At 64.4% G+C, this 22,527-nt stretch overlaps 2 protein-coding genes across 2 annotated transcripts; one reads left to right on the top strand and one right to left on the bottom strand.

Annotated features, from left to right (window-relative positions):
* Positions 1–4,181: 4,181 nt before the first annotated feature.
* LOC102172862 (cytochrome c oxidase assembly protein COX19) lies at positions 4,182–16,900 on the bottom strand. Its single transcript, XM_018044507.1, has 5 exons — positions 16,797–16,900; positions 16,469–16,556; positions 9,517–9,853; positions 9,014–9,125; positions 4,182–6,550 (listed from the first exon to the last, which is right to left on the bottom strand). Exons 3-5 carry the CDS (start codon positions 9,596–9,598, stop codon positions 6,475–6,477), a joined length of 270 nt encoding a protein of 89 aa, XP_017899996.1. The 5' UTR covers positions 9,599–9,853; positions 16,469–16,556; positions 16,797–16,900; the 3' UTR covers positions 4,182–6,474.
* Positions 15,199–21,205, top strand: LOC108634544 (cytochrome P450 2W1). Its single transcript, XM_018044508.1, has 9 exons — positions 15,199–15,531; positions 15,776–15,938; positions 16,202–16,351; positions 16,420–16,577; positions 17,957–18,130; positions 18,430–18,568; positions 18,900–19,084; positions 19,251–19,392; positions 19,509–21,205. Exons 1-9 carry the CDS (start codon positions 15,358–15,360, stop codon positions 19,703–19,705), a joined length of 1,482 nt encoding a protein of 493 aa, XP_017899997.1. The 5' UTR covers positions 15,199–15,357; the 3' UTR covers positions 19,706–21,205.
* Positions 21,206–22,527: the final 1,322 nt, after the last annotated feature.

The raw sequence follows: 22,527 nt of genomic DNA, 5'->3' as shown, positions 1-22,527 counted from the left end.
ACAAGCTTCCGGGGTGGCGTTGGGCAAGACAGGAGCAGGGCAGGAACCCAGCCAGAAGCTGGCTCAGCCCAAACCCTCCTGGGCCTGGGAGGGCCCTTGGGGCATTCCTCCCTGTACCCTCCATCCCCGCCCAGCCTGCTGAGCCACACCTGGGCCGGGAACCCCACGGGTCTTCCCAGGAGTGGACAAGCTGGGAGGTTGGGGTCAGTCCTCTGTTGGGGACTGGGTGGCAGCTGAGGGCAAGGTCCCCATGGGGACTCCGGGGGCTGAGGAAGCAAGCACCTCCCAGAATGTGGGAGACGCACAGAGGCACGGCTGACACGCCTGGCCATGAGCGGCGGCTTCCGGTGTGGCTGGCACAGTTCCTGTTTTAAAGCCCTCACCCTGTGTAATTCCTGAGCCTCAGCCTCCAGCCCCACCCCAGCAAAGGAAACACAGAAACACCCCAAAGAAAGGTGACCCTCAGTGTGTGGGGTGTGCGCCCCTCCCTGAACCACAGCCGGGGCGGTGGGGACGCGGGGCGGTGGGGACGGTCCCGGGACCAGGACCGTGTGTCCGTCTACAAGCGCCGCTGGCCCCAGCAACCCGGGAGGGTCTGGGGGGGTGGTCCCCAGAGGGGATGGGTGGGGTGGGGTCTCCGTGGGGGCAGAGCTCCAGGGCTCGTTCAGTGGGTGTGGCGACATTTAAAGAGTTTCTGCCTGGTATCCTGAAGAGAACAAGCATGTGGCAGGGGGAGGTGTCTGCAGGCCCCCCAGGCTCCTGGAGGACCTGGGCTCCCAGGGTGTAACCCTGGGGCGGGCAAGGGAGCCAGGGGAGGCCCAGGATGCTGTCTGGGGAGCCGGCTGCGGCCTCGGTGATGCTGTGTCCCGGGCCCCGGCTCTTTGAGCACTGACATCCAGCCCGGGACTTAAAGTTCACAAATTAGCGTGACTCAAAACTCACAAAGACCTCTGACAAGCCAGTGAGAAGAGAACCTGAGCAGCACTCTCTCCCAGGAAGACACACAGACGTACACGTACCCAGCATCACAGCTATCGGGAGACGGGGGGCGGCTGCACCAGCGCGGACCCATAATCGGAGCATCACCCACTCCACCAAGTACGCGCCTGAGACAGAACGCGCACCCGCTCAGAAACGTGTGCCTGAAAGTTGACCGCAGCACTCTCACAGGAGCCACAGCGGGGCAACCCCTGTCCGTCGGCGGAGGCGTGGGTACAGGGGTCTGGACTCGGCCGCTGAAAAGACAGCAGCGTCACAGCGCTACAGCCCGGACGAACCGCAGCGGTCGGTAAGGGCAGCCGGGCGTGAACGCCCATGGCGGGCCGGCGCCTCGGGCCTGTCCCTTCCAGCCCGTGCTGAGCCACCAGGCCCGCGGAATGGACGGGTCAGCGGTCCTCAGGGGCGGGGAGCCGGGGCTGCGAGGCCCTGCTCACCGGCTGCCCGAGGCTTCTCTGCAGGACCAGCCCCAGGCCTCTCAGTGGAATGAGCGCGAGGGACCCCGCCCCACCTGCAGGGCGAGGTGCTGGGAGTCCACAGCCCTGTGGAAGCACCCCTCAGCTCACCAGGCCCTGCAGGCTGCGCACACGGCAGGGCCAGGTGCTGGGCTGACACGCAGGGACAGGACAGGTCAGGCCGCGGACGGGGGGACAGGCGGGGCGTGAGGGGCCCCGGCCTTCCCCGGGAGGGTCTGTGCCCCACCCTGTCCGCCCGTCAGCCTCCCACACGCCCTCCCCGAGGAGATTCCTGCGCCGCCCCAGAGGTGGGGCCTAGCGACTGCCCCGCCCCACAGGGTGGGGCCTACTGACAGCCCCACCCACCGAGAGGTGGGGCCTAGCCGCTGCCCGCCCACCAAAAGGTGGGGCCAGAAGCCTCCAACCCAGGAGGACCCCGGACCCCCGCCTTCAAGACTGGGAGAGGACTCAGCTCCCGCCACTCCCCTTGTCTCCCCAAGTCTCTCCTGAGGCACCACCTGCCAAGGCCCAGTGGGGGTTCCCCACCTCCCGCCCGCCCCCCACCCGGCTCTTGTGCCAGGCACCGGGTACGGTGTCATAGGGGCATCAGCCACCATCTGACCACAGCCCGTCCGGGGCCGTGAGGATGGCAACCATCAGGCGCTGGGGTCAGAAGCCAAGCCTGGGGAGCTGCCGCTAGCGCGGGCACAGGGGGCTCTCCTCTCCAGAACCATCCCCGCATCACCACGCCCGGGACTCTTCAGAGTGGGGCAAAAGCCCGGCCCTGGCCCTCCCCCAGCGCCCTCTGCCCCGGGGCGGTCTCCTCTGCAGGGGCCCCACTGCCCCCTGGGCACAGAGCGTGCAGGTGTGGACGGCGAGCGCCCGCAGCCCCTCACTGCTCCCTGAGCCCGGGGTGACCAGGGGCGCGGGCGCTGGGGGCTGGGCCTCAGCTGGGGCCTCCAGCCTGGCCCCCGTGTCAGGAGCAACGAGGGCCTCCGAGGCGCACAGCCCTGGCCTGCTGTGTCACTCCCGGAGGGTGGAGGCCACTGCAGGTTCGCTACGCCCTTGGGGGCCCCAGGCGGCCGCCCTCCCGCAGGTGTCCCCGGGCACTGCGGCGCCACCCCCGGCCAGCAGGGGCCGCCATGCCGCCACAGTCTGTGCCCGTGGAGAAGGGCCCTTCCCAGGTCCAGCTTCTGTCACGGGGCGGCCGGCCCCCTCCAGCCAACCCTAACGCCAGCCTCACGACGTTGTAAGCCTGAGCTTGGTAAAACAGCCTGGCACCTTCAGAAGACTGTTCCCCTAGTTGATGTTTCTATTGTTTCTAAAAACCGATAGATGCTTGTTATAAGCAGTCACAAAGACAGGCGGCCCCCTGTGCACGGTGCCGAGACGGCCCTGTTCGCCAAGGGCCGGCCCGGGGCCTACTCCACACGCTCAGGGAAGCTCTCCCGAACCCCGGGGCTGGGGGGCTGTCCTGCTCTGGGCTCCCGCTGCCCCCACATGCTTCGCAAGGACAGAGAGCAGCCACCTAAGACCCCCGCTGCTCCCAAGGGCTGGAGCCGCGCTGTCCAGGATGCAGGGAGGGCAGAGGCCACGGGGCTTCTCTGCAGCAGGAATGAGGTCAACGCGCACACCCTTCACTTTCCTTTGAAGGACGTCTACTGAGTAATAAAACCACCACACACCGCAAAGCACCGCACACGGTAACACGTGAGCCACGTGTGTAAAACAAGCGGGGTTCTCTGTGTCCCCGTTTAAGCTGTTCATGTATATGAAACAAGCGGGGTTCTCTGTTGTGTCCCCCGGTTCTAAGCTGCCCGTACCTGGGCGGCCAGACATCATCATGAAGGACCCTCCCGGAGGGAGGTGGGGGCCCCGGGTCAGAGAGAGGATGGGGAGGAGGCAGTCGCGGAGGGAGAAGCCACCAGCTCAGGACGAGGACGGGCCACAGAGCCTGGCACCCCCAGGAGCTGGGAGAGGAGGACGCAGACCCTGCCCAGCGCCTGGGAAGGAGCCAGCTTGCGGGAGCTATTGAACACGAGGCCTCCAGTCTTCAGCGTAACTGTGTTGCTTAAGCCACCGAGTTGGTGCCGATCTGTTAGTGGGGAAAGAACCTAACTTGCTTTTTTTAACAAAAGCACTGCCTCCCTAAACAGACACAGAGTAAAAGCTATTCCAACCACCTTGTTTTCCTCCACTCGAGTTTTCCAGAGCTGTTACAAGGAGCTGGCTTGCTTCTTAAGGCGGGGGGCCCGGCCCTGCGCCCCCAGCTCCCGTCCCAGGGGCTCCATTAGCATCGCTCTTCAGGAAGGTGGCTGCAGGCCCAGGGTTGACGGTGGTCGTCAGACTGCCCTGACATAATCCTAAGGAAGACGCTTGGAGAACGTTCTGCCCATTGTCTTCAGGGGCCCTCTAGTAATGTCACTGGCTCATCGAGACAAGTAGATACGACAAGTAAAATGCATTCTTTACTTGACAAACGATGGGCAACCAAAAACACCTCATGGGGGCTTTGGCAGGACCAGACGAAGCCTCGTATTCTTAGCAGCGGTTGCAGGAGCTGCCGCGCCTCCATGAGGAGCCCGCGGTCCACATGCGGGGTCCTCCGGCCCCGCACCCCCTCCCAACACCACCACAGCTGCGTTCTCTGTGGGATTCCCAAATGTGTTTCAAAACACAAATTCACCCAGTCGTGTATGTACAAAGTTCAACTACAAAGAGATGAGCACAGAACATTTTTAAAATTCTTTATTTTGAAATAACTCCAACCTTCCAAAAGTTGCAGAAGCAGGCCGGAGTTTGCCTGCTTCTGACGACCCCGTGTGCACGGACGTGACACGCTGTGACCAACCAGCAGCCCCTCGCGCGTCCTCAGGGACGGCACCGTGGGTCCTCACGCCAGGCTTGGCCTTCGGGCCGGGCGCATCAGTGTCCTCGGAGACAGAGGTGATGCGCTCAGAGAAAACAGCAGTGACGCCGCCTCCGTGGGGCAGATCAGAGCAGGTGCCGTGTGGACCTTGCCGTGGGCAACATCCCAGAGGTTTTAGCCGTTGGCTGAGTGCTTCTCGGGGCGTCCTCCAGAACAGGCAAACCCGCTCACCTAACGCTGCCCACCCACCTCCGGACACACCGACGCCCAGATGCCCGTCCTTCCACACGGGCCGGGGTTGAGAGGAGGGCTGTCCCTTCCTGCGCGGGAACGTTCATCCACTTGTGACTCCCTCAGCGGGACTCCTGGGCAGGAACTGATGCTGCGGCCAAACCCTAACGGTCATTCCTGCTGCTGCCAACCAGGCCACGGGGAGCCCTGCCGCGCACTCCGGACAAGCCCATCGAGGCAACTCCTTACTGACACAAGAAGGTCCAGGGTCAAATGGACTTTCTGGCCCTGGGTCTTCCTGCTGGAGAGAGGCTCAAATCAAAGAGTCAGCCACCAGGCAAGCCCCTCACTGCCAGGGGTCATTGACCCCAGGCCTCCGGGACCCAGAGCGAAGGGAGGTCCGTCTGAACAGGGACGAGCGCGTGTACACACTTCTGTGCGTCTGCTTCCCTACCCACGGCCCTCTCCTGCCACACTGCCTTCTGGGCCCCAAGTTCTCTCTCACACCACCTGCAGGGCCATGCAGGGCACACCGTGGTCTCCCCCAGCCCTTCCGGCAGCCGCCCAGGGCCCTGCCTTGGGGACGAGCATGGGTGGCCAGGTCACCCCAATGCTTTACAATTACAAACAATGCCGCAATAACCCTGTGCATCACTGGGTATTGCCATGGCTCGGCTTGGTAACAAAAAGCAAGGCTTTTCATAAACTAGCTAGAAGCGTAGGCAGAGACGATGCTGCCTATTGACCAAGCACACACTGAGCGCCGGGGGCTGGACCCCCACGGGGCCTGGGGTGCCGGAGTCCCCAGCAGACAGCCGGCCTTAGAGGGAGCGAGGGGAGGGCCTGAGCGAGCACGGCCGCCCGCAGGACCGAGGGGAGGGAGGCCACGCGGACAACTGGACGTGGCCGGGGAGGCGCGGGGGCTCCCCACAGCCGGCCTGGGCCGCCAAGCAGGAGGGGGTCAGGGCCCTCACCCGGGTATTCCTGGCACCCCCCCGCCCCCCGACCACACTAGGACAAAACTCAGCTGACTGGGGCCAGGGAGGGAGTCACAGGGCAGGTCCAGGGTCTTCGCTGAGGCTCTGAACCCACCAGGCGCCCCAGAAACACAGCCCTGGGGTCTGCACCCCGGGGTCTGACAGCACTCAACGGGCCCATGCTGCCCTGACCCCTCACGGCCAAGAACCTCGGCTGGCCGCAGGCTAGGCCGCTCCTCAGAGGACAAGTGCCAGAGGCTGCCGCGTGCCCGCCTGACAAGGGCAGAGAGCCCGCTCCTCGGTTACAGCAGACGACTTCCTGAAACTAAACGTCTGACTGTACAGTGTCACCTGCTACGGATCAGGAGACGTGTGGCGTCCAGGCATCACCAGGAAAGAATCAAGTCAGACGTGTCAGAAGCCAGTTTCCCCTTCCAGGCTTACCCAATGTTTTTGTTTTTTTTTTAAAAAAGGAAAAGAAATGAACAGAGAATACGCTGTGAGTACCTAGAGCAACCCACTCGCTAGGAGCGTTCTCCTGACGTCTGCGTCACTTCTACGCGACGTTCTGAGCTGACTACCACCAGCACAGAGAGGACACACACAGCCTGTGACGTGAACCCAGCATCTCACTGGCGCCCACGGTGCCCTCTTGGTGGGCAGACACCACCCGGCACCTCACCTCCCCGGGGGCTGTCACCTACGCGAACTTAGGATAAACCTTCACAAGCCCAAGGGAAACAGCAATCCAAAAGGGAGACCGCTTTTCCAAAATCCTTCCGGGAGCTTCAGAAGACGCACCGTTCCCAGCGTCAAGGTACATCCACCAGGGAGAGGCATCTGGCACGGTTCCGAGCGGCATCTCGCAGGCACCCCCACAATCCCATCCTGAGTCACGGCGCCTACGAGCACGCCGCTGGGGAGGCAGGCTTCCTCCCAGCACAGCTCAGTTTTTGTCTGACTTCCCACCAATCAAATCTCCAAATCCGAGCTTTTCCAGGGGTTCCTGTGCCATCAGTTGCCTGAAAGGAAAAGTGAGAGCTGTCAGAGTCCACGCGCCCACTCGGGCCCAGGCACCTCCACCCCCTCCTGGAACAGCAGCCTCCAACCCACACCCTGCCATGCTCCCGTGCACAGGCCCCTGCGCCCCTGCCTGCCACACCCACAAAGCCCAGAGGCTTGGCAACAGCCCTTAGGACAACATCCCCAAAATGACAAACACCAGTTCATGGAACCTAGCTGGCAACAGACTACACTAACCCCACAGCGACAGAATGCACGAGATGCTCCCGAAACCCAAGGACGCAAACAACGATGAGCTCCCACTACAGTCAGAACACGGGTCCCAGAACCGGCCACTCAGACCCAACGTGGTTGACAGGCCCAGGGCCCCCAGGTGACGCCCTGAGCCCTAGAATCTGAGTGAGACCTGACACCAGGGGCAGGGGGTGAGTATTAAGGCTGCTGAGGAAACAAGGCTGCCCGTCAGCCAACTCAGAGAGGAGACCACCGTGGATTATCCAAGGGGACCCAACCTAATCCCAGGATCCTTAAAATCAGAGACCCTTGGCTGCCTCTGCCCGGAAAGACAAGACGTAAAGCGGTGGAGGATCTGAAGATTCAGCCCTGCGGGCCGTGAGCACAGCAGGCGCGCCACAGCCAAGGGCACGAAGCCCGGGAGCTGGGCCAGTCGGGACAGACCCTCCCGAGGGGAGCGCCGGGCGGCACCCGGTCGGGCCCGGCGCTTTCTCATGACCGGATGCTCTACACTCCACGCCAGGTCAGCAGGCCCGGCAGACCTGAGGCCTTGGCCCCCACGAGGATGCGCTGTGTCTCTGCTGACCGTGCAAGCCCGAGGTTAACAGAAGCTGCCGGGAGGAAGCGGAGCCCCGCCCTCAGCAGCAGACACCACTCCGGGCCGACGGGGCCCATGGGAGCCACCTGACAAATCCTACTGAGGCCCAGTTCCTAAAAAGACGCGCGTGAGGCACACGAAAGGAAGGTGTGGGGCATCAGCCAAAAGGAAAAAAACGGAGAGGAAGCAGCTTTGTAAAAGAGTGATGGAGAAGCAAGTGGGCAAGATACGGACCCAGTCAGAAACACACACACCCCTCACAACCAGATGTGGCCTGACCAACCCGTGAGGCCGCCTGAATCGTGGAACCCGCAGAGCAGCTGATGCCTTCCCGTCTGCGGGCCTTCCTCAGAGGCCCAGGGGCGAACGGGAAAAAGCCCTTCTGCTGGCCCTGCAGGGAAGGCCTCTCTCACAGCAGAAGTGGCTCCGGAGCCAAAGCAGCTGAGCCTCCAGGCAACCCTGTGCCGGGCCAGGGACGACCGACTTGGGGATGGTGACCCCAGCTTCGGGGAGGCACAGGGCAGAGACGAGCTCCAAACTCTGTCACCAAGGTCGGCAGTGCCAAGAAGAGACTCCCTGAGCTCAATGTTTCGACTGGAGAGAGTGAGTGAGGCATGCTGCTGCTACGCCGCCTCCGTCGTGTCCGACTCTGTGCGACCCCATAGACGGCAGCCCGCCAGGCTCCCCCGTCCCTGGGATTCTCCAGGCAGGAACACTGGAGTGGGTTGCCATTTCCTGCAGAGATGACAGCTGGCGTCAGGCCAGCCCACCGTTACCCTGTAACACCTGTGAGCCTGCGTGACTCACGAGGCAGAAGGGCACCACCTGAGGCCCAAGCACCAAGAAGGCCCACCTCCCTTAAACTCCCAAACGTCCGCAGAGCCCTCAACGCACCTGGGGCCCAAGAAGCACCGCCGAGCCTGCCTGGAGGGGAAGGTCCGAGTCTGTTAAGGAAATATTGACAACAGGCCCAAGTGCATCACTTTCTGTCAACCTGTCATCAGACAAGGCCTCTGACAGACTGGGTTCCCTCCTGAGCAAAGGGCTCAAAAGGCAGAAACAAAAGTCTCCACCCAAGCACATAATAACGGGTTGCATGCTTTCCCCATGATGCCTTACAATGGTACTTCTGAAGTAAAATCTCAGTGGGTCAGTTTCCTTTTGTTTAAAGGTGGGTCTTGTGAACTCTGGCCGAGACGGGAAGAGGCACTCATCTCTCACCGCTTCTCCGGCCCACTGTCTTGCCTGTCGACACTACAGACAGCTGCGAGCGGATGTCGAGCAAAGCAGCAGGTATTTTATGTTCTGAGAATGTTTAAAGAACAAGCTCTCTACCCACCGATCTTTTCACTCACTCAGCATTTTTATGATGTACGACTGGGAAACCTGAATGACTCATCACACATTCGGAAGGAAAAAAACTCTAGGAACGCAGTCACCGGAGAAAAGGTTCCCACGGCTGCCAACTGAGTACGACTCGTCTCCGAAATGCCTCAGTTTCACAGGCAGACAGCCCCTCGGGTCCAAACACAAGGAGAAGCCAGGCCTGGGTGCGGCCTCTTGGGACAAACACTTCGGCGGGAGACACGCTGGGCGGGGAAGGCCTAAGTCCTGGTTGGCAGGTACTTGCCTCTCCATCCTGCACTCCAGGTATTCTTTTGATTCATTTCTGCACAAAGCATTTTCAAAACTATTGTCCCGGAGACACTTCATGAATTTCTCTTTAAAGCTTTTACATTCACCTGGAACGAAACAGAAAAACATTTTCTTTTCAAAGTGAAAACAGGACACGCCCGCCCAGCAACCTTACAGGCAGCCCTCCTCCTCCTCCTCGGGAAACTAGTTTCCTTCAGAAACGCTCCGCAAACAGAGGAGAAAAGACAACGTCCCAGGCGGGGGAGCGAGGGCAGGAAAAGGCGGGCGTCCCAGCGGCGGCGCCCCTTGCCTGGAACATTCCTCGGCAAAAGCCTGGCAAACACAGAGCCTCTCGGAAGCCGTCTCGAAGCCCTAGCTCCCGCGGAGGCCGCGGCGGCCGGGCGCCGGCGGAGCCCCGCGCGGGCCTCACCCCCGCCACGGCGGCGGCCGCAGGGACGCCGGCCCCGCGCGCTCCCGCCCCGGGCCGCCCGCGCTCACCGAAGTGGTCGAGCGGGAAGCTGCCCTTGTCCGGGGGCCGCGGCTGGAAGCTCTTGGACCCGAAGTTCATGGCCGTCGACATGATGGCGGCTCCCAGACTCTCTCCCAGCGCGCCGCGCGCCGCACGCAGGACGGCCGGCCGACCGCGGAGCAGGCCCCCGCGGGAGCGCCGAGCACGTCGAGCGGCGAGCCGCCCCGGATCGGCACCGAGACCCCGCCCCTCGCACCCAGGCCCCGCCCCTGGGCTCCGACAGGCCGGGACCCTCGGGCACTTGCTCTGCGGTGGGGCTTCTTACTATCTTCGAGGCAACGCAATGGCAGAGGGTCCAGCCGTCATCTGTTTAGGACGAGGAAACGAAGTTCAGAGAGGGTCAGCAACTTGCCCAAGGACACACAGCTTCAATCCATAAGAAGCCAAAGGGCAGGTGGGCGCTCCTGGAAGGCTGTCCCTGGCGGGGGGGGGGGGGGGGGCGGGGCGGTCTCTGCATCCCCGCGAGGCTGCAGCTTAGGGCAACAGATTCCTTCTCTCACAGTTCCGGGGGCCAGTCATGCGAGAGCCGGGTGTTCGCTCCCTGCTGGTGGATTGCCGGCAACCCTTGGTGCCCCTGGCTTGTGGACACATCACTCCCTCGGCCTCACCACGTGGCCTCTCCCGGTGTGTCTGTGTCCACACAGCATCTTTCCATGAGGATTAGGACCCACCCCATGACCTCACCTTAGCTAACTACATATGCAGTGGCCCTGTTCCCAGAAAGGTCACATTCTAAGGCAGGGGGAGCTAGGACTTCAACACGTGGATCCAGGCACACGATTCAACCGATTAAAGAGTGAAAGTGCATTGCAGCAGGAAAGCTCCTGGTGGTCGTTTATTACTGTAAACAGTGAAAACCGAAAACAGCAACAGTAAAGGCAGGGAAGGGGCTGGGGTTGGGGGTCACCAGCTCTCTGCAGCAGGGCCCCTCCCAACCTTGTACCCTGGGCAGAGCTGATGGAGGTGGGTGGCCGCCCGCCCACCACCCTGTTGTCTGATTCTTCCCTGAGCTCCAACCCCCATTCACGCATCCACTCCACCCACATAGCGGTCCCTGGCGCCAGCCACATGCCAGACCCTAGTCATAAGCACACAGGGCGCTCAGGACTGCAGAGTCACCAGCTGGCCCCCTGGACAAGCAGTCTCCCCCCCCAGGCCCAGCACCACTGCCCCCTGTAATGTCGGGGGCTTGCCCCCCAGTCCCAGCAGCACTCCCTCCCCACAGGGCCTGGGTCGGATGCCCCCTTCTGCAGAAGGCATCCAGCATGCCTGCACCCACTCGCTATGACCCCCATGGTGCACACCGCCCAACCTCTGGCCTGAGGTGGGATTCCACCTTGTTTGTCCGGAGCCCGCCCAGAGCTCCACCCAAGTCAGTGGGCCGGGCCCATGGGGAAAGCCCAGCCCTGTCGCCGGGCCTGAGTCAGCCTGGGGCTCTGGGCCCACAGAAAACGACAGGAGGAAGATGGCACCTGTTCCTCGTCCCTGTCGTATCAGCCGTCGACACCACAGGAGCCAGGGGCCCTGCACTGCTTTTAATGCTCCAGGGCTGCGAACAACAGGAGCGTTTCTGACCCAGCAGAGAGCACCTTTCCCTGCGACCAGATCGCACCACTTAGCAGTGGAAGGGACCGCGCCTCCCCACCTCTCCTCTCCGTGGGGCGGCCCTGGGGGACCCATGCAGCCCCGAGGCCCAACGGCCAGGAGGTGTCAGCCTGCCAAGTAGTTACCGCTTCATAGGAGATGTTCAGCAGTTCATCAAATGTTTGGGTCAAAAAGCGGGGAGTAATGCTTCTGGAAACCCTCTTACACGCTGGGCTGTTGTTCATGGGCTCACAGTGCCTGGCACACAGCAGCTGTTCAGTTAGTATCTTTTGAAGAGGGAATTCCCTGGCAGTCCAGTAGTTAGGATTTGATGCTTTCACTGCCTGGGGCCTGGTTTCGATTCCTGCTTAAGGAACTAAGATCCCATAAGCCATGCAGCATAGCCAAAAATTTAATTAATTAGTTAATTTAAAATATTTGGGGAGACTCTGGTGGTCTGGCGGTTAAGAATCCCCCTGCCAATGCAGGGGACGTGGCTTCGATCCCCAGTCGGGAAAGGCTCCATGTGCCTTGGAGCCCCTGAGCCCGCCCTCGAAAGCCTGAGAACTACAACTACGGACGCTACAGCCCCTGGACCACAAGGAGCCCCTGAGCGAGAATCTTGAGCGCTGCAGCAAAGAGTAAGCCCGCTCGTCACCAGAGGGAGCCTGTGCGTAGGACACAGACTTGGTGCAGCCAAAAACAAAGAAACTGCAAAGTGAAGTTACAAATGATTTCTGAAGAATGGATGCAGTTTTCAGGTCACACATAGAGACACACGCAGGGCAAGCCCCTTGCCCAGGGTTACACAGCCAGTGTATGAGTTTTCTTCCACTGTGTAACAAACAGCCCAGACTCAGCAGTGAAACAGCAGTGATCCACTGTGCTCCGAAACGCGGGGAGAAGGCAGGCCTCGTGGAGATGGCCCCATGGGCCATCCGCTGGGGCCACCACACCTCAGGATAGGGAAGCCCCTCAGGACTGACCACGTGTGGCTGCATGCTGGGCCTGGGTCTTGGGGGCGGTGGCTCCTGTTCCCGTGGCCCTCTGCCCGCCTCCCAGGGCTTCCTCCCAGGATGCTGACTGCGTCCTGCACAAAGGATCCCAGAAGCAACAGGTGGAAGCTGTGTGGCCTTCATGGTCTACCTCCAAAGTCTCAGAACGTTGCCTCCATCACAGTCACTATCCCCCACCCAGATTCAAGGGCACAGTCCCCGGCTCGCCATGGCTGAGGGCCAAGTAGATGGAGAGCTTATGGGCTGGCAGCTGCCACTGGAAGATGCCATCTCAGCCGAGGAGTAGACGGAGGGGCCAAGTGTGGTTTGTGCAACTCCAGAGCCCTCTAGGGAACAACCTGCGCCTCAGGCGTCAGGCCAGCTGTGACCTGAGCCCCAGGGGACCCCGGCCACTCACTTCTGACCACACAGTTCCCAGGCTTCTGCTCGAGCAGCAGTACGGGGCTGGCAGAACTGCTCCCTGGACTGCAGCTGGGAGGAGGTGAGCCTCGGAGCAGGTGGTCGCTTGCCCGACAACCCCCACTCCCCAGCCCAGCCCAGAGTGCTGCCCGCAAACCCAAGAGAGAGGAGGGTTCATCAGGGTCCTGATGATGTCACTGGGCCCCCAAACCCAGCCTGGCCTGAAACCAGATCTTGCTGGTGTTTTGACGTTAATAAATTCTGCTGTCCAAGTGTAATTTTCAAAAGGCTCTCAGACTAACAGGTACGGAGCACACGGCCGAGCTCTATCTTGCCCGTTAACAAGGGAACAGGGCGAGACGGCAAGGCTGCTTCAAAGAGAAATGTGCAAATGCCGACAATCACATCCAGTCAGAGGAGAGAGCACCGGACAAGCCCGCCGAGCAGGCTCAGGACACGTTAACGTCCGACGGGCAGCAGAGCCGAGCCTCTGGGGTGACCTCCTCCATGAGACAGAAGTCCTCTGTGTGTTTACGGGGGCTCAGCTGCATCTGTCCTGTTCTTGGTCGGCTTGGTGGCCTCTGGGCCCCGTCAGTCATAGACAACAAATAGAGCGAACCCCCGTTCCCAGGGGGACTAAGTGACACCCAGGCAGGTGGTTAGATGGCGACCCCACGAAGGGACCCATGATGACCCGTCTGCCGTGTTGGGTGATGTTCTGAACCATCCCAAGGCTCCCAAGGCCTCCCAGGGCTGCCCCCACAACGGACATAGCCTGGGGGAGCTGGAAACACCACCACCACCCACTCAGCTCCGGAGGCCAGAATGCAGGGCGCCTACCAAAGATGGCTCCAGGGGGGTCCTTCCTGCCCCCGCCAGCTTCTGTGGCTCCCGGGTCCCTTGCCTCTGTCACTGAATGAGAGGCGAGGTGACTGGGTTAAAGAACCGCCCTCCAAAGAGGCCCCTGTTCTGAGGCTCTGGGGGAACGTGACTGTCGGGGGAGCATCCTTAGACCCAGTGCCCTGCTCCAGCCAGTTTGGGTTTTCCCAGGACCCTCCCCGCGGTGCCCCCCTCACTAGACGGGACGCAGGCAGAGCAACAGGTCACTCAGCAGGTGCTGTGGGGCACGCCCCCTGCACCCCTGGGGCACGGGCCACCGCGCCGCCCAGCTGAGCCCACTCCCAGACACCAGGGGCGGCTGCGTCAGGATGGGCCTCGAGACGGCCTCCCCGCGCACGGCGGCAGCACCAAGACCTGGCTCCCGCCCAGCAGGCCCCTGCACATGGGCTTCACCGGCCCGGAACAGAGCCCCCGACGAGAATGCGTGCTCCCCTCCGGCCCCGCAGCCACACTGCCCGTCCCACGAGGCTGGGCCCCCAGTGTGGCTCTGCGGTCGTGACCCAGGGCTGCCACGGCCCCCCCCACACACCGCCCCTGCAGGTCCACACAAGCTGTCCCCTCCTCACGAATGCCCGTCCTCCTGAGACCCACACTCCAGCTCCAACGCCCGAGGGGTTTTCTGCGCAAAGTCACGGCCACATGCCCCCCAGTCGCCCCCGCTGGGCTGCGAGGACCCTTCAGGATCCCTGCAGCGCCCATTCCTGCAGCCCTAGCCCCTAGAGAGCCTGGTCAGACACAGAGCTCAGTACGCGCACGCTGAGTTAACCACCTGAACTGTGCTGTGCCTTCAGCCTCTGCGCCCAGTAGGGACCTTGGGAACAGCTCCTCAGCCCAAAAGACCCAGAGACCAAGTGGCTAGAGAGCAGTTACCCCTCCTGGCAACCCCAGGACCGTATATCTGGACGGGCTGCCTGTGAGGCAGTGAGCACCCCATCACGGCAGGCATGCAAATGGAGGTTGGGAGGGCTAAGGGCCCGCAGGCTGCCTTGGCTCTGGGGTGGGTGTAGGGGCACAGATGTCAGCCCAGGGGACAGGCCCGGGGCGAGGGGCCCAGCGGCAGGGAGGGAGGTCCCGCTGCCGCTTGCCGGGGCGGGAGGCCCAGCACAGGCCCAGCTGCTTCTGGGGCCACCGGCCTCTGGGCCCTCAGAGCTCGATTCCAAAGGGCGCCTCCTCCCTCCCAGCTGGGCCTCCAGGCTTTGGAGCAGAGTGCAGCCCAGACAGAGAGAGCTCATAAACCCGGCACCTGGCACCCCAGCGGCCTTGCTTGCAGGCTGGGCCCCTCTGCGCAGCCGACCTGCCCTCATGCCCACCCTGTCCCGGGGAGACCAGGGCCATCTTCCCAGGGGCCGGGCTCAGACAGCCCCCGAGGGGCACACTGCCACTCTGGCAAGCTCGCTGTCGGGCTCTGGAGCCCTAGCATTCAGGCACTGGCCGTGTAGACCTGATGCCCGCCCTGGCCCAGGCACAGAGGTGCTGGATGGACACAGGCGCTGGTGGGCTTGGGCGGGCCACGGGGCTCCCGGGGAGGGAAGCTCAGAGCCTGGGGAGGGTGGGGCCCACGGCCCTGGAGCCCTGGTTCTGGTGGGGAGCCGGGGCAGAGGCGGATCCTGCGGGGAGTAGACGGTCACTGTGCTCTGGCCCCCCCAACAAGGCGAGGGCCGAGGAGGCCCCGAGGGCCCAACTGGACGCCGGCCCCCCAGACGGTCCCCCGCCCCCGGCACAGACTGGCCCCCACGATCCTTGCACGCCTGTCGCTTTAAGCGCCTGGCTGTCCCTGCAAACTGCTCCTTCCACATTCTCGGGGTGGTGGGGTGGCGGGAGGGTGGGGTGCCGGCACGCCCTCCCGTGAGGCCCACAAGGTGCAGGGCGGGCGGCCCCCGGGAGGGGAGCTGCCCGCCACCCGCCAGACTCATGGCTCTGCTGCTCCTGGCGCTGCTGGCGCTGCTGGCGCTCTGGGGGCTGCTCCGCGCCCGCGCCGGTACCCCAGCCCCAGCCCCCCGCTGGCCCCCAGGACCGTGGCCCCTGCCCCTCGTCGGGAACCTCCACTTGCTGCGGGGGGCACAGCAGGACGAGGCGCTGATGCAGGTCGGTCCACGGGGCCCCGGAGGCCGCCGTCCGAGGGCTGGGGCCAGAGCTGCCGGCAGACAGCAGCAGCCGGCTCTGCCCCGCTGTGTGATCCACAGAGGCTCACTGCCCACCCCCAGGCCTCAGTCTGCCCATCTGTAGAAGGGGCAGGGGAGTGGTGAGGACAGAGGGGGCTGGAGGGGCGTGAGGGGACCCCAGGGACCTGGGGGTGGGGCAGCGGATGGACCCTGCCCCTCTCTACCAGCTCAGCAAACAGTACGGGCCGGTGTTCACCGTGCATCTTGGGCACCAGAAGACGGTGGTGCTGACTGGCTATGAGGCGGTGAAGGAGGCCCTGGTGGGCACCAGGCAGGAGCTGGCTGGCCGGCCCCCCATTGCCATCTTCCAGCTCATCAACAGAGGCGGGGGTAGGTGTGTGCGGGGGGAGGGTGCCCGCATGTGTGGGGCCTGCAGGGCTTGTCCCTCTCTACGGCATGGGTGAGTGCTCCCAGGAGGCCCGGGGGAGCACCAGGGTGCCTGCCTGGCGGGCCCAGAGCAACAGGGGCAGGGCACACCAACAGACAGGCCCCGCCAGGCCAGCTGGAGGTGAGGGCTGGGGGCTCAGGGGGCCTGAGGCTCCGCCAGGACCCTGCCCCAGGGCCACTCACCACTGGGCGTGTGCGGCCCGCAGGCGTCTTCTTCTCCTCAGGCCCACGCTGGCGGGCCGCCCGCCAGCTCACCGTGCGCGCCCTCCACAGCCTGGGCGTGGGGAGGGCGCCCGTGGCCGACAAGGTCTTGCAGGAGCTGAGGTGCCTCATGGCACAGCTGGACAGCTACGGAGGTGAGTGGGAGCTGGGGCGCCTCCACCCCGCGCGGCCCGCAGCCCTGACAGCCGCTCTCCACCCACAGGCCGGCCCTTTCCGCTGGCCGTGCTCCGCTGGGCTCCCTCCAACATCACCTTCGCGCTCCTCTTCGGCCAGCGGTTCGACTACCAGGATCCTGTGTTCCGGTCCCTGCTGGGCCTCGTTGACGACGTCATGGTCCTCCTGGGGAAGCCAAGTGTGCAGGTGAGAGGTCGATGTTCTAGCCTGGGCCAGGGGGTGGGGGTGAGAGGGGGTGGGTGCGAGAGGGGGTGGGTGCGGTGGCAAGGAGCGAGGTGGGGGCAGGGAGAGCCTCCAGGCTTCACCGGCCACATGACCCAGGCCAGTGCCCTGCGCTCCTGGAAATCAGGGCAGCTGAGGGCAGCGGTCCCCACCTGCCCGCTATCAAATCAGTAATAGGCGCACCTGTTCACTGGTAGGGGTGGCCCTGGGCAGGTCCTCTCGGAAATGGGGCTCGGTTCCCTCCAGTCCCTGAACCTCCTCCAGGGTCAGGAATCGTGAGGACCAGCCCTGATTTCCAGACCCCACGGCTGCGTGCATTTCATTTTTCTCCAGAACTTAAAAATAAAGGAAGTTAGTCGCACAGTGGTGTCCGACTCTGTGCGATCTCATGGACTGTAGGAATTCTCCAGGCAAGAATACTGGGGTGGGTGTCGTTCCCTTCTCCAGGGGATCTTCCAGGCCCAGGGATTGAACCGGGGTCGCCGGCATTGCAGGCGGATTCCTCACCAACTGAGCCACTAACTTAAAGTGTTCCTAATGTGTAGGCACCGTGACCAGTTTTAACTCTAACTCGCTCAGGCACGCGTGTCTGGGTGGGGGCGGGGCATGTGTATCTGGTGGCACGGGGCTCACGTGTACTTTCCAGCCCCATCTCTCCAGGACCTGAGGCCATGGGCATGGGGCAGAGGCTGCTGGCTTCAGTCCTGATCCTAGTCACCCCTCGAGGCTGGCGGAGCCTCAGACCCGCAGGAACATTGGACTTCCTGCCGAAAGTACCCAGGCCGAGTCCCACCAGGGGGGCCCAGCTGGCCTGAGGCTGGAGGGTCAGGGGCTCCAGGGAGACAGAATGTCCCATGGCCTCCCATACCTGCACCCTGAGCGATGGCCAGGTCCCAGGGGACGGCATGGTGCAGAGGGCAGCTGACAACCGTGCCCGTCAGGCTGTGCTGTGACCCCAGCTCAAGGCGTCCTGAGCTGAAGCTTGACGTTGGCAATTTCCCTTTTTTCCGAATAACTCAGCGAAGTCAGTGACTTCCAAGGCAGCAGCCGGCCCCACCTCTCTCTCCCCCACTCTGGCGGGTGTGGAGCAGGGGCCTCGGTGGCAGCCGCCTGCTGTGACTTGCACGGACCCCAGGTGTGTTACCTGTTGGTTGGCCCCTCCTCTGCGCACCCAGGTGGAGGCTTTCCTCCATGCCCCGGGGCTGCTGGTCCCACGGGGAGGGAGAGGGAGGGTGGCACCTCTGCCAGGAGCCTGGGGCGCTGCCGGTCGGCACAGGTGGCCGCACCTCCGGGCGGATGGCCTGCCCTCAGCCCTCACCGCGCGGCCCTGCCCCCCACTCCAGCTCTTCAACCTCTACCCGCGGCTCGGGGCCCTCCTCCAGCTGCACCGGCCGGTCCTGCGCAAGATCGAGGAGGTGCGGGCCATCCTGAGGGCCCTCCTGGAGGCTCGGCGGCGCCGCACACCCCCGCGAGGGCCGGAGCAGAGCTACCTGGACGCCCTGATCCAGCAGGGCCAGGTGTGGGCGAGGCCCGCCTCCGCCCCAGAGGCCGCGGGAGAGGGGAATCTTGGGGCCCCGCCTGGGGGAGAGGGCCTGGGGAGGGAGCCGACCGACCCTGGGCCGTGCCCCTCCACCCCCTGGCCGGGCCCCTCTGAGCCTCGGTCACCTCACCTGAGAAGCGGGGCAGCTGCGAGGCCGCGTGAGCCCGAGACGTAGCATGCGCCTGTCTTCGACGACTGTCTCGAGCAGGGGGCTGGCTTCTTGGGGGTTCCATGGAGCCTGCCTCCCGCTGAGCGCGGCCCCGCCCACTTCTGCAGGGGAAAGACCCCGAGGGCCTGTTTACCGAGGCCAACGTGGTGGCCTGTGTCCTGGACATGGTCATGGCCGGCACGGAAACCACCGCCGCCACGCTGCAATGGGCCGCCCTGCTGATGGGCAAGCACCCGCGCGTGCAGAGTGAGCCGGGGGGGCGCGTCTCCGCGGGTCCTGGGGCGCAGGGGGCGGGGCTGGGGCCACGGTGGGGCGGGACACGGGGCGGGGCCAGGGTACAAGGGGCGGGGCCGGGGTGCAGGGGGCGGGGCCCGGGTCGCGGTGGGGCGGGGCCGGGGTCGCGGGGCCGGGGTCGCGGTGGCGGGGCCCGGGTCGCGGGGCGGGGCCAGGGTGCAGGGGGCGGGACCAGGGCGCAGGGGGCGGGGCTGGGGCGCGGGGGCGGGGTCCGGGTCGCCGGGAGCGGGGCCCGGGGCGCAGGGCGGAGTTCCGGCATGCTGGCCCTCCGTCTCGCCCGCAGGCCGTGTGCAGGAGGAGCTGGACCGCGCGCTGGGGCCCGCACGGCTCCCGCGGCCGGAGGACGTGCACGCCCTGCCCTACACTAACGCCGTGCTGCACGAAGTGCAGCGCTTCATCACGCTGCTGCCCCACGCGCCGCGGTGCACGGTCGCCAACACCCAGCTGGGCCCCTACTTGCTCCCCAAGGTGCGAGGGCCAGGCGCCCGCCGCCCCAGACCCTGCCCCCTCTCCTCTCGGCCGCGGTAGATGGGGCTGGAACGGGGCCTCAGGGACAGAGATGTTGAGCAGGGCTTCCCGCGCTCCCGGTCTGCGGAGAGCGGCCAGCCCCGCCGCTCACCTGGCGCCCCCACAGGGCACGCCCGTGCTGGCCCTACTGAACTCCGTGCTCCTGGACGAGACACAGTGGGAGACGCCGCGCCATTTCAACCCGGGCCACTTCCTGGACGCCGACGGGCGCTTTGTCAAGCGGCCGGCCTTCCTGCCTTTCTCCGCAGGTACTGCAGTCCCCCGCCGGCGGTGATCTGGTCCCCAGGGCCTCTGAGCTCAGGGCCCCGCCCTCGGGGCTTCCCCCACAGCCTCCGGGACCCACCGGCGCCCCATGTCCCTGCAGGCCGCCGTGTCTGCGTGGGGGAGAGCCTGGCCAGGTCGGAGCTGTTCCTGCTGTTCGCCGGCCTCCTGCAGAGGTACCGCCTGCTGCCCCCACCCGGCCTCAGCGCCGCTGCCCTGGACACCACGCCTGCCCCTGCCTTCACCGCACGGCCGTCCGCCCAGGCGCTGTGCGCAGTGCCCAGGCTGCAGGGGCGCTGACCGCAGAGGCCTGGGCTGTGTGACACACTCCCAGGGCACTGGGGTTGGGGTCAGGACAGGATGGATGGACAGACATGCAGGCCCTCACCGGGCTCTCTGCTGCGGCCACCACGGGCTGTGTGTCCCGGGCCAGGGAGCCTCATCTGGGCACCATAGGGGATGGGGTGACCCCCCTCCCCCCCGGCCCAGGGGCCCCTCCCAGCCTAGCTCTCTTCTCCAGCTCCCAGGCCCCACAGCCCAGGGCAGAGCTGGGTCCCCTTCCGCTCTGCCCCCAGACCCTGGGCGTTGCTGCTGCCTCTGTCTACACCAGGGCCCCTGCCAGCCCTCTGGGAACCCCTCAACAGGTGCCACAACCCCCCATTCCCACAGGCACCTCGGGCTTCCTGCTGCCCCTTCTCCCATGCTCCCCTCGCCACTGGCCCTCACCCGGTTCCCCAGCAAGGCCACGTGCCAGGCACAGGGGTGTCACCTGCCTGAGCTTGGGGTGCAGGGAGATAGCCGGGGCTACTGGGCCCCATGGCAACGTCCATCCAGAGGCCAACCTCGGACCAGCGTTTCCGGCTTGCTCTGCACTGTGCCAGGCCCTGGGCCCACCGGGACCTCTGCAGACCCCACCCTGTTCTCAGGGCTCCTGGGTGCCCTGTGGACCGTGGGCCAGTCGAGGGAGAGCCGCTGCCCAGAGTGGGTCAGCCAGGCTGGGGTGGGGCGGGTCGTAGGAGTTTGCAGGGAGGCCTGCTCCCAGAGCTCTTGCCCTACAATCCCCCAGGACCCTCCCCACAAGCCAGCTCTTGGTCTCTCGCTGGAGACCACACGCTGAGGGGCGAGGGGCGGGCCAGGACGTGCAGGTCAGCTGAGATCACAGCCCTGCCTGCCCAACACCACCTCTGCGAGCAAGACATGGGCAATCAAGGCATGGTTCCCGCCCTCCTGGAGCTCAGAGCTCACCGACTGAACTGACAGGACCAAGGGAGGCATGGGGCCCTGGTTCCCAGCTGGGGCCAGTAGGGCCTTCCTGGAGGAGGAGGGGGGAGGGGTGCATCCGAGGAGCACGAATTTAAAGGTCTGCCCGTGCTGAGTGTCGGTGACCACATGGGGAGGCTGCCCTCGGGGCGTAAGCTGGTGAGCAGGACAGGTTGGGGTGGGAGGAACTGGGTGACAGGCACGTTTCCCTCCAGACGTTCACATGGAACGGCCCAGGATGCCTCGGGCAGCACACAGATCTGGGGGAGAGGTGGGGAGGAGAAGCTTCCCGAGAACCTGGGGCAGGGCTGTGGGCGCCATGCGTGGGTGCCCTGATGGACGGCACAGTGGGCCTGGGGAGCAGAGGGTGGAGGCGCCGCCGAGCCCTCCTCTTCTCTGGATTTGTCTCTTTACTCGGCTGGGTTGGGCTTTCATTGCCCCACTGACCCCAGGCCAGTGCCCTGCGCTCCTGGAAATCAGGGGAGCCGAGGGCAGCGGTCCCCACCTGCCCGCCATCAAATCAGTAATAGGCGCACCTGTTCACCGGTGGGGGTGGCCCTGGGCAGGTCCTCTCGGAAATGGGGCTCGGTTCCCTCCAGTCCTGAACCTCCTCCAGAGTCAGGAATCGTGAGGACCGGCCCTGATTTCCAAACCCCACGGCCGCGTGTATTTCGTTTTTCTCCAGAACTTAAAAATAAAGGAAGTTAGTCGCACAGTGGTGTCCGACTCTGTGCGATCTCACAGACTGTAGCCCGCCTGGTCCTCTGTCCATGGAATTCTCCAGGCAAGAATACTGGGGTGGGTGTCGTTCCCTTCTCCAGGGGATCTTCCAGACCCAGGGATTGAACCCGGGTCGCCTGCGCAGTTTTAACTCTAACTCGCTCAGGCACGCGTGTCTGGGTGGGGGCGGGGCATGTGTATCTGGTGGCACGGGACTCACGTGTACTTTCCAGCCCCATCTCTCCAGGACCTGAGGCCATGGGCTTGGGGCAGAGGCTGGCGGAGCCTCAGGCTGGCAGAACACTGGACTTCCTGCCGAAAGTACCCTGGCCGAGGCCCACCAGGGGGCCCCAGCTGGCCTGAGGCTGGAGGGTCAGGGGCTCCAGGGAGACAGAATGTCCCATGGCCTCCCATACCTGCACCCTGAGTGATGGCCAGGTCCCAGGGGATGGCGTGGTGCAGAGGGCAGCTGACAACTGTGCCCGTCAGGCTGTGCTGTGACCCCGGCTCAGGGCGTCCTGAGCTGAAGCTTGAAGTTGGCAATTTCCCTTTTTTCCGAATAACTCAGCGAAGTCAGTGACTTCCAAGGTGGCCTCAGTTACGGTTTGCGGGACCTCCATCCTGGCAGGAGGAGACTTGCTGAGGTGTACTGACTCTGCTTGGGTCAGTGGGCTCCAGCGCTCACGGGCTCGACTGCTGCGAGGCAGGTGCGATCTGAGTCCCCCCGGCCGGGGATCGAAGCCTCGTCCCCTGGGCTCCAGCGTGGATGCTTCACCACTGAACCACCAGGGAGTCCTGTGTCCTCTTCCTGTCGGTCTGAAACACTTAGGCGTTGGTTTGGGGGCCGAGAGAACATGCCTTGCCCTGGGCACAGCGGAGAGGTTGGGGGGTGGGGTGGGCAGAGGCCCCGGACGCGACTGGGAACCACGGTGACCCCAGGGGTGCCCCTGCGTGGCAGAGCTGGGGAACCCCGTTTCTGGGCTGAAGCTCTCGTAGGCGAGAATCCCTGGGGGACAGGTGGGAGCTCCACCTGTGACCTCCATGCCCTGTGGTCCATCTTGAGGGCTTGGTTCCCAGGGCTCAGGGCACCACAGCGCAGTGTCCTCAGTCACCTCACCCCCAGCCCCAGCAGCACGTCCACA

Source organism: Capra hircus, unplaced genomic scaffold, assembly GCF_001704415.2.
Source record: "Capra hircus breed San Clemente unplaced genomic scaffold, ASM170441v1, whole genome shotgun sequence".
Lineage (NCBI taxonomy): Eukaryota > Metazoa > Chordata > Mammalia > Artiodactyla > Bovidae > Capra > Capra hircus.
Note: the sequence above shows the minus strand (reverse complement) of the source record. Positions and strands in the feature narration are given on the sequence as shown.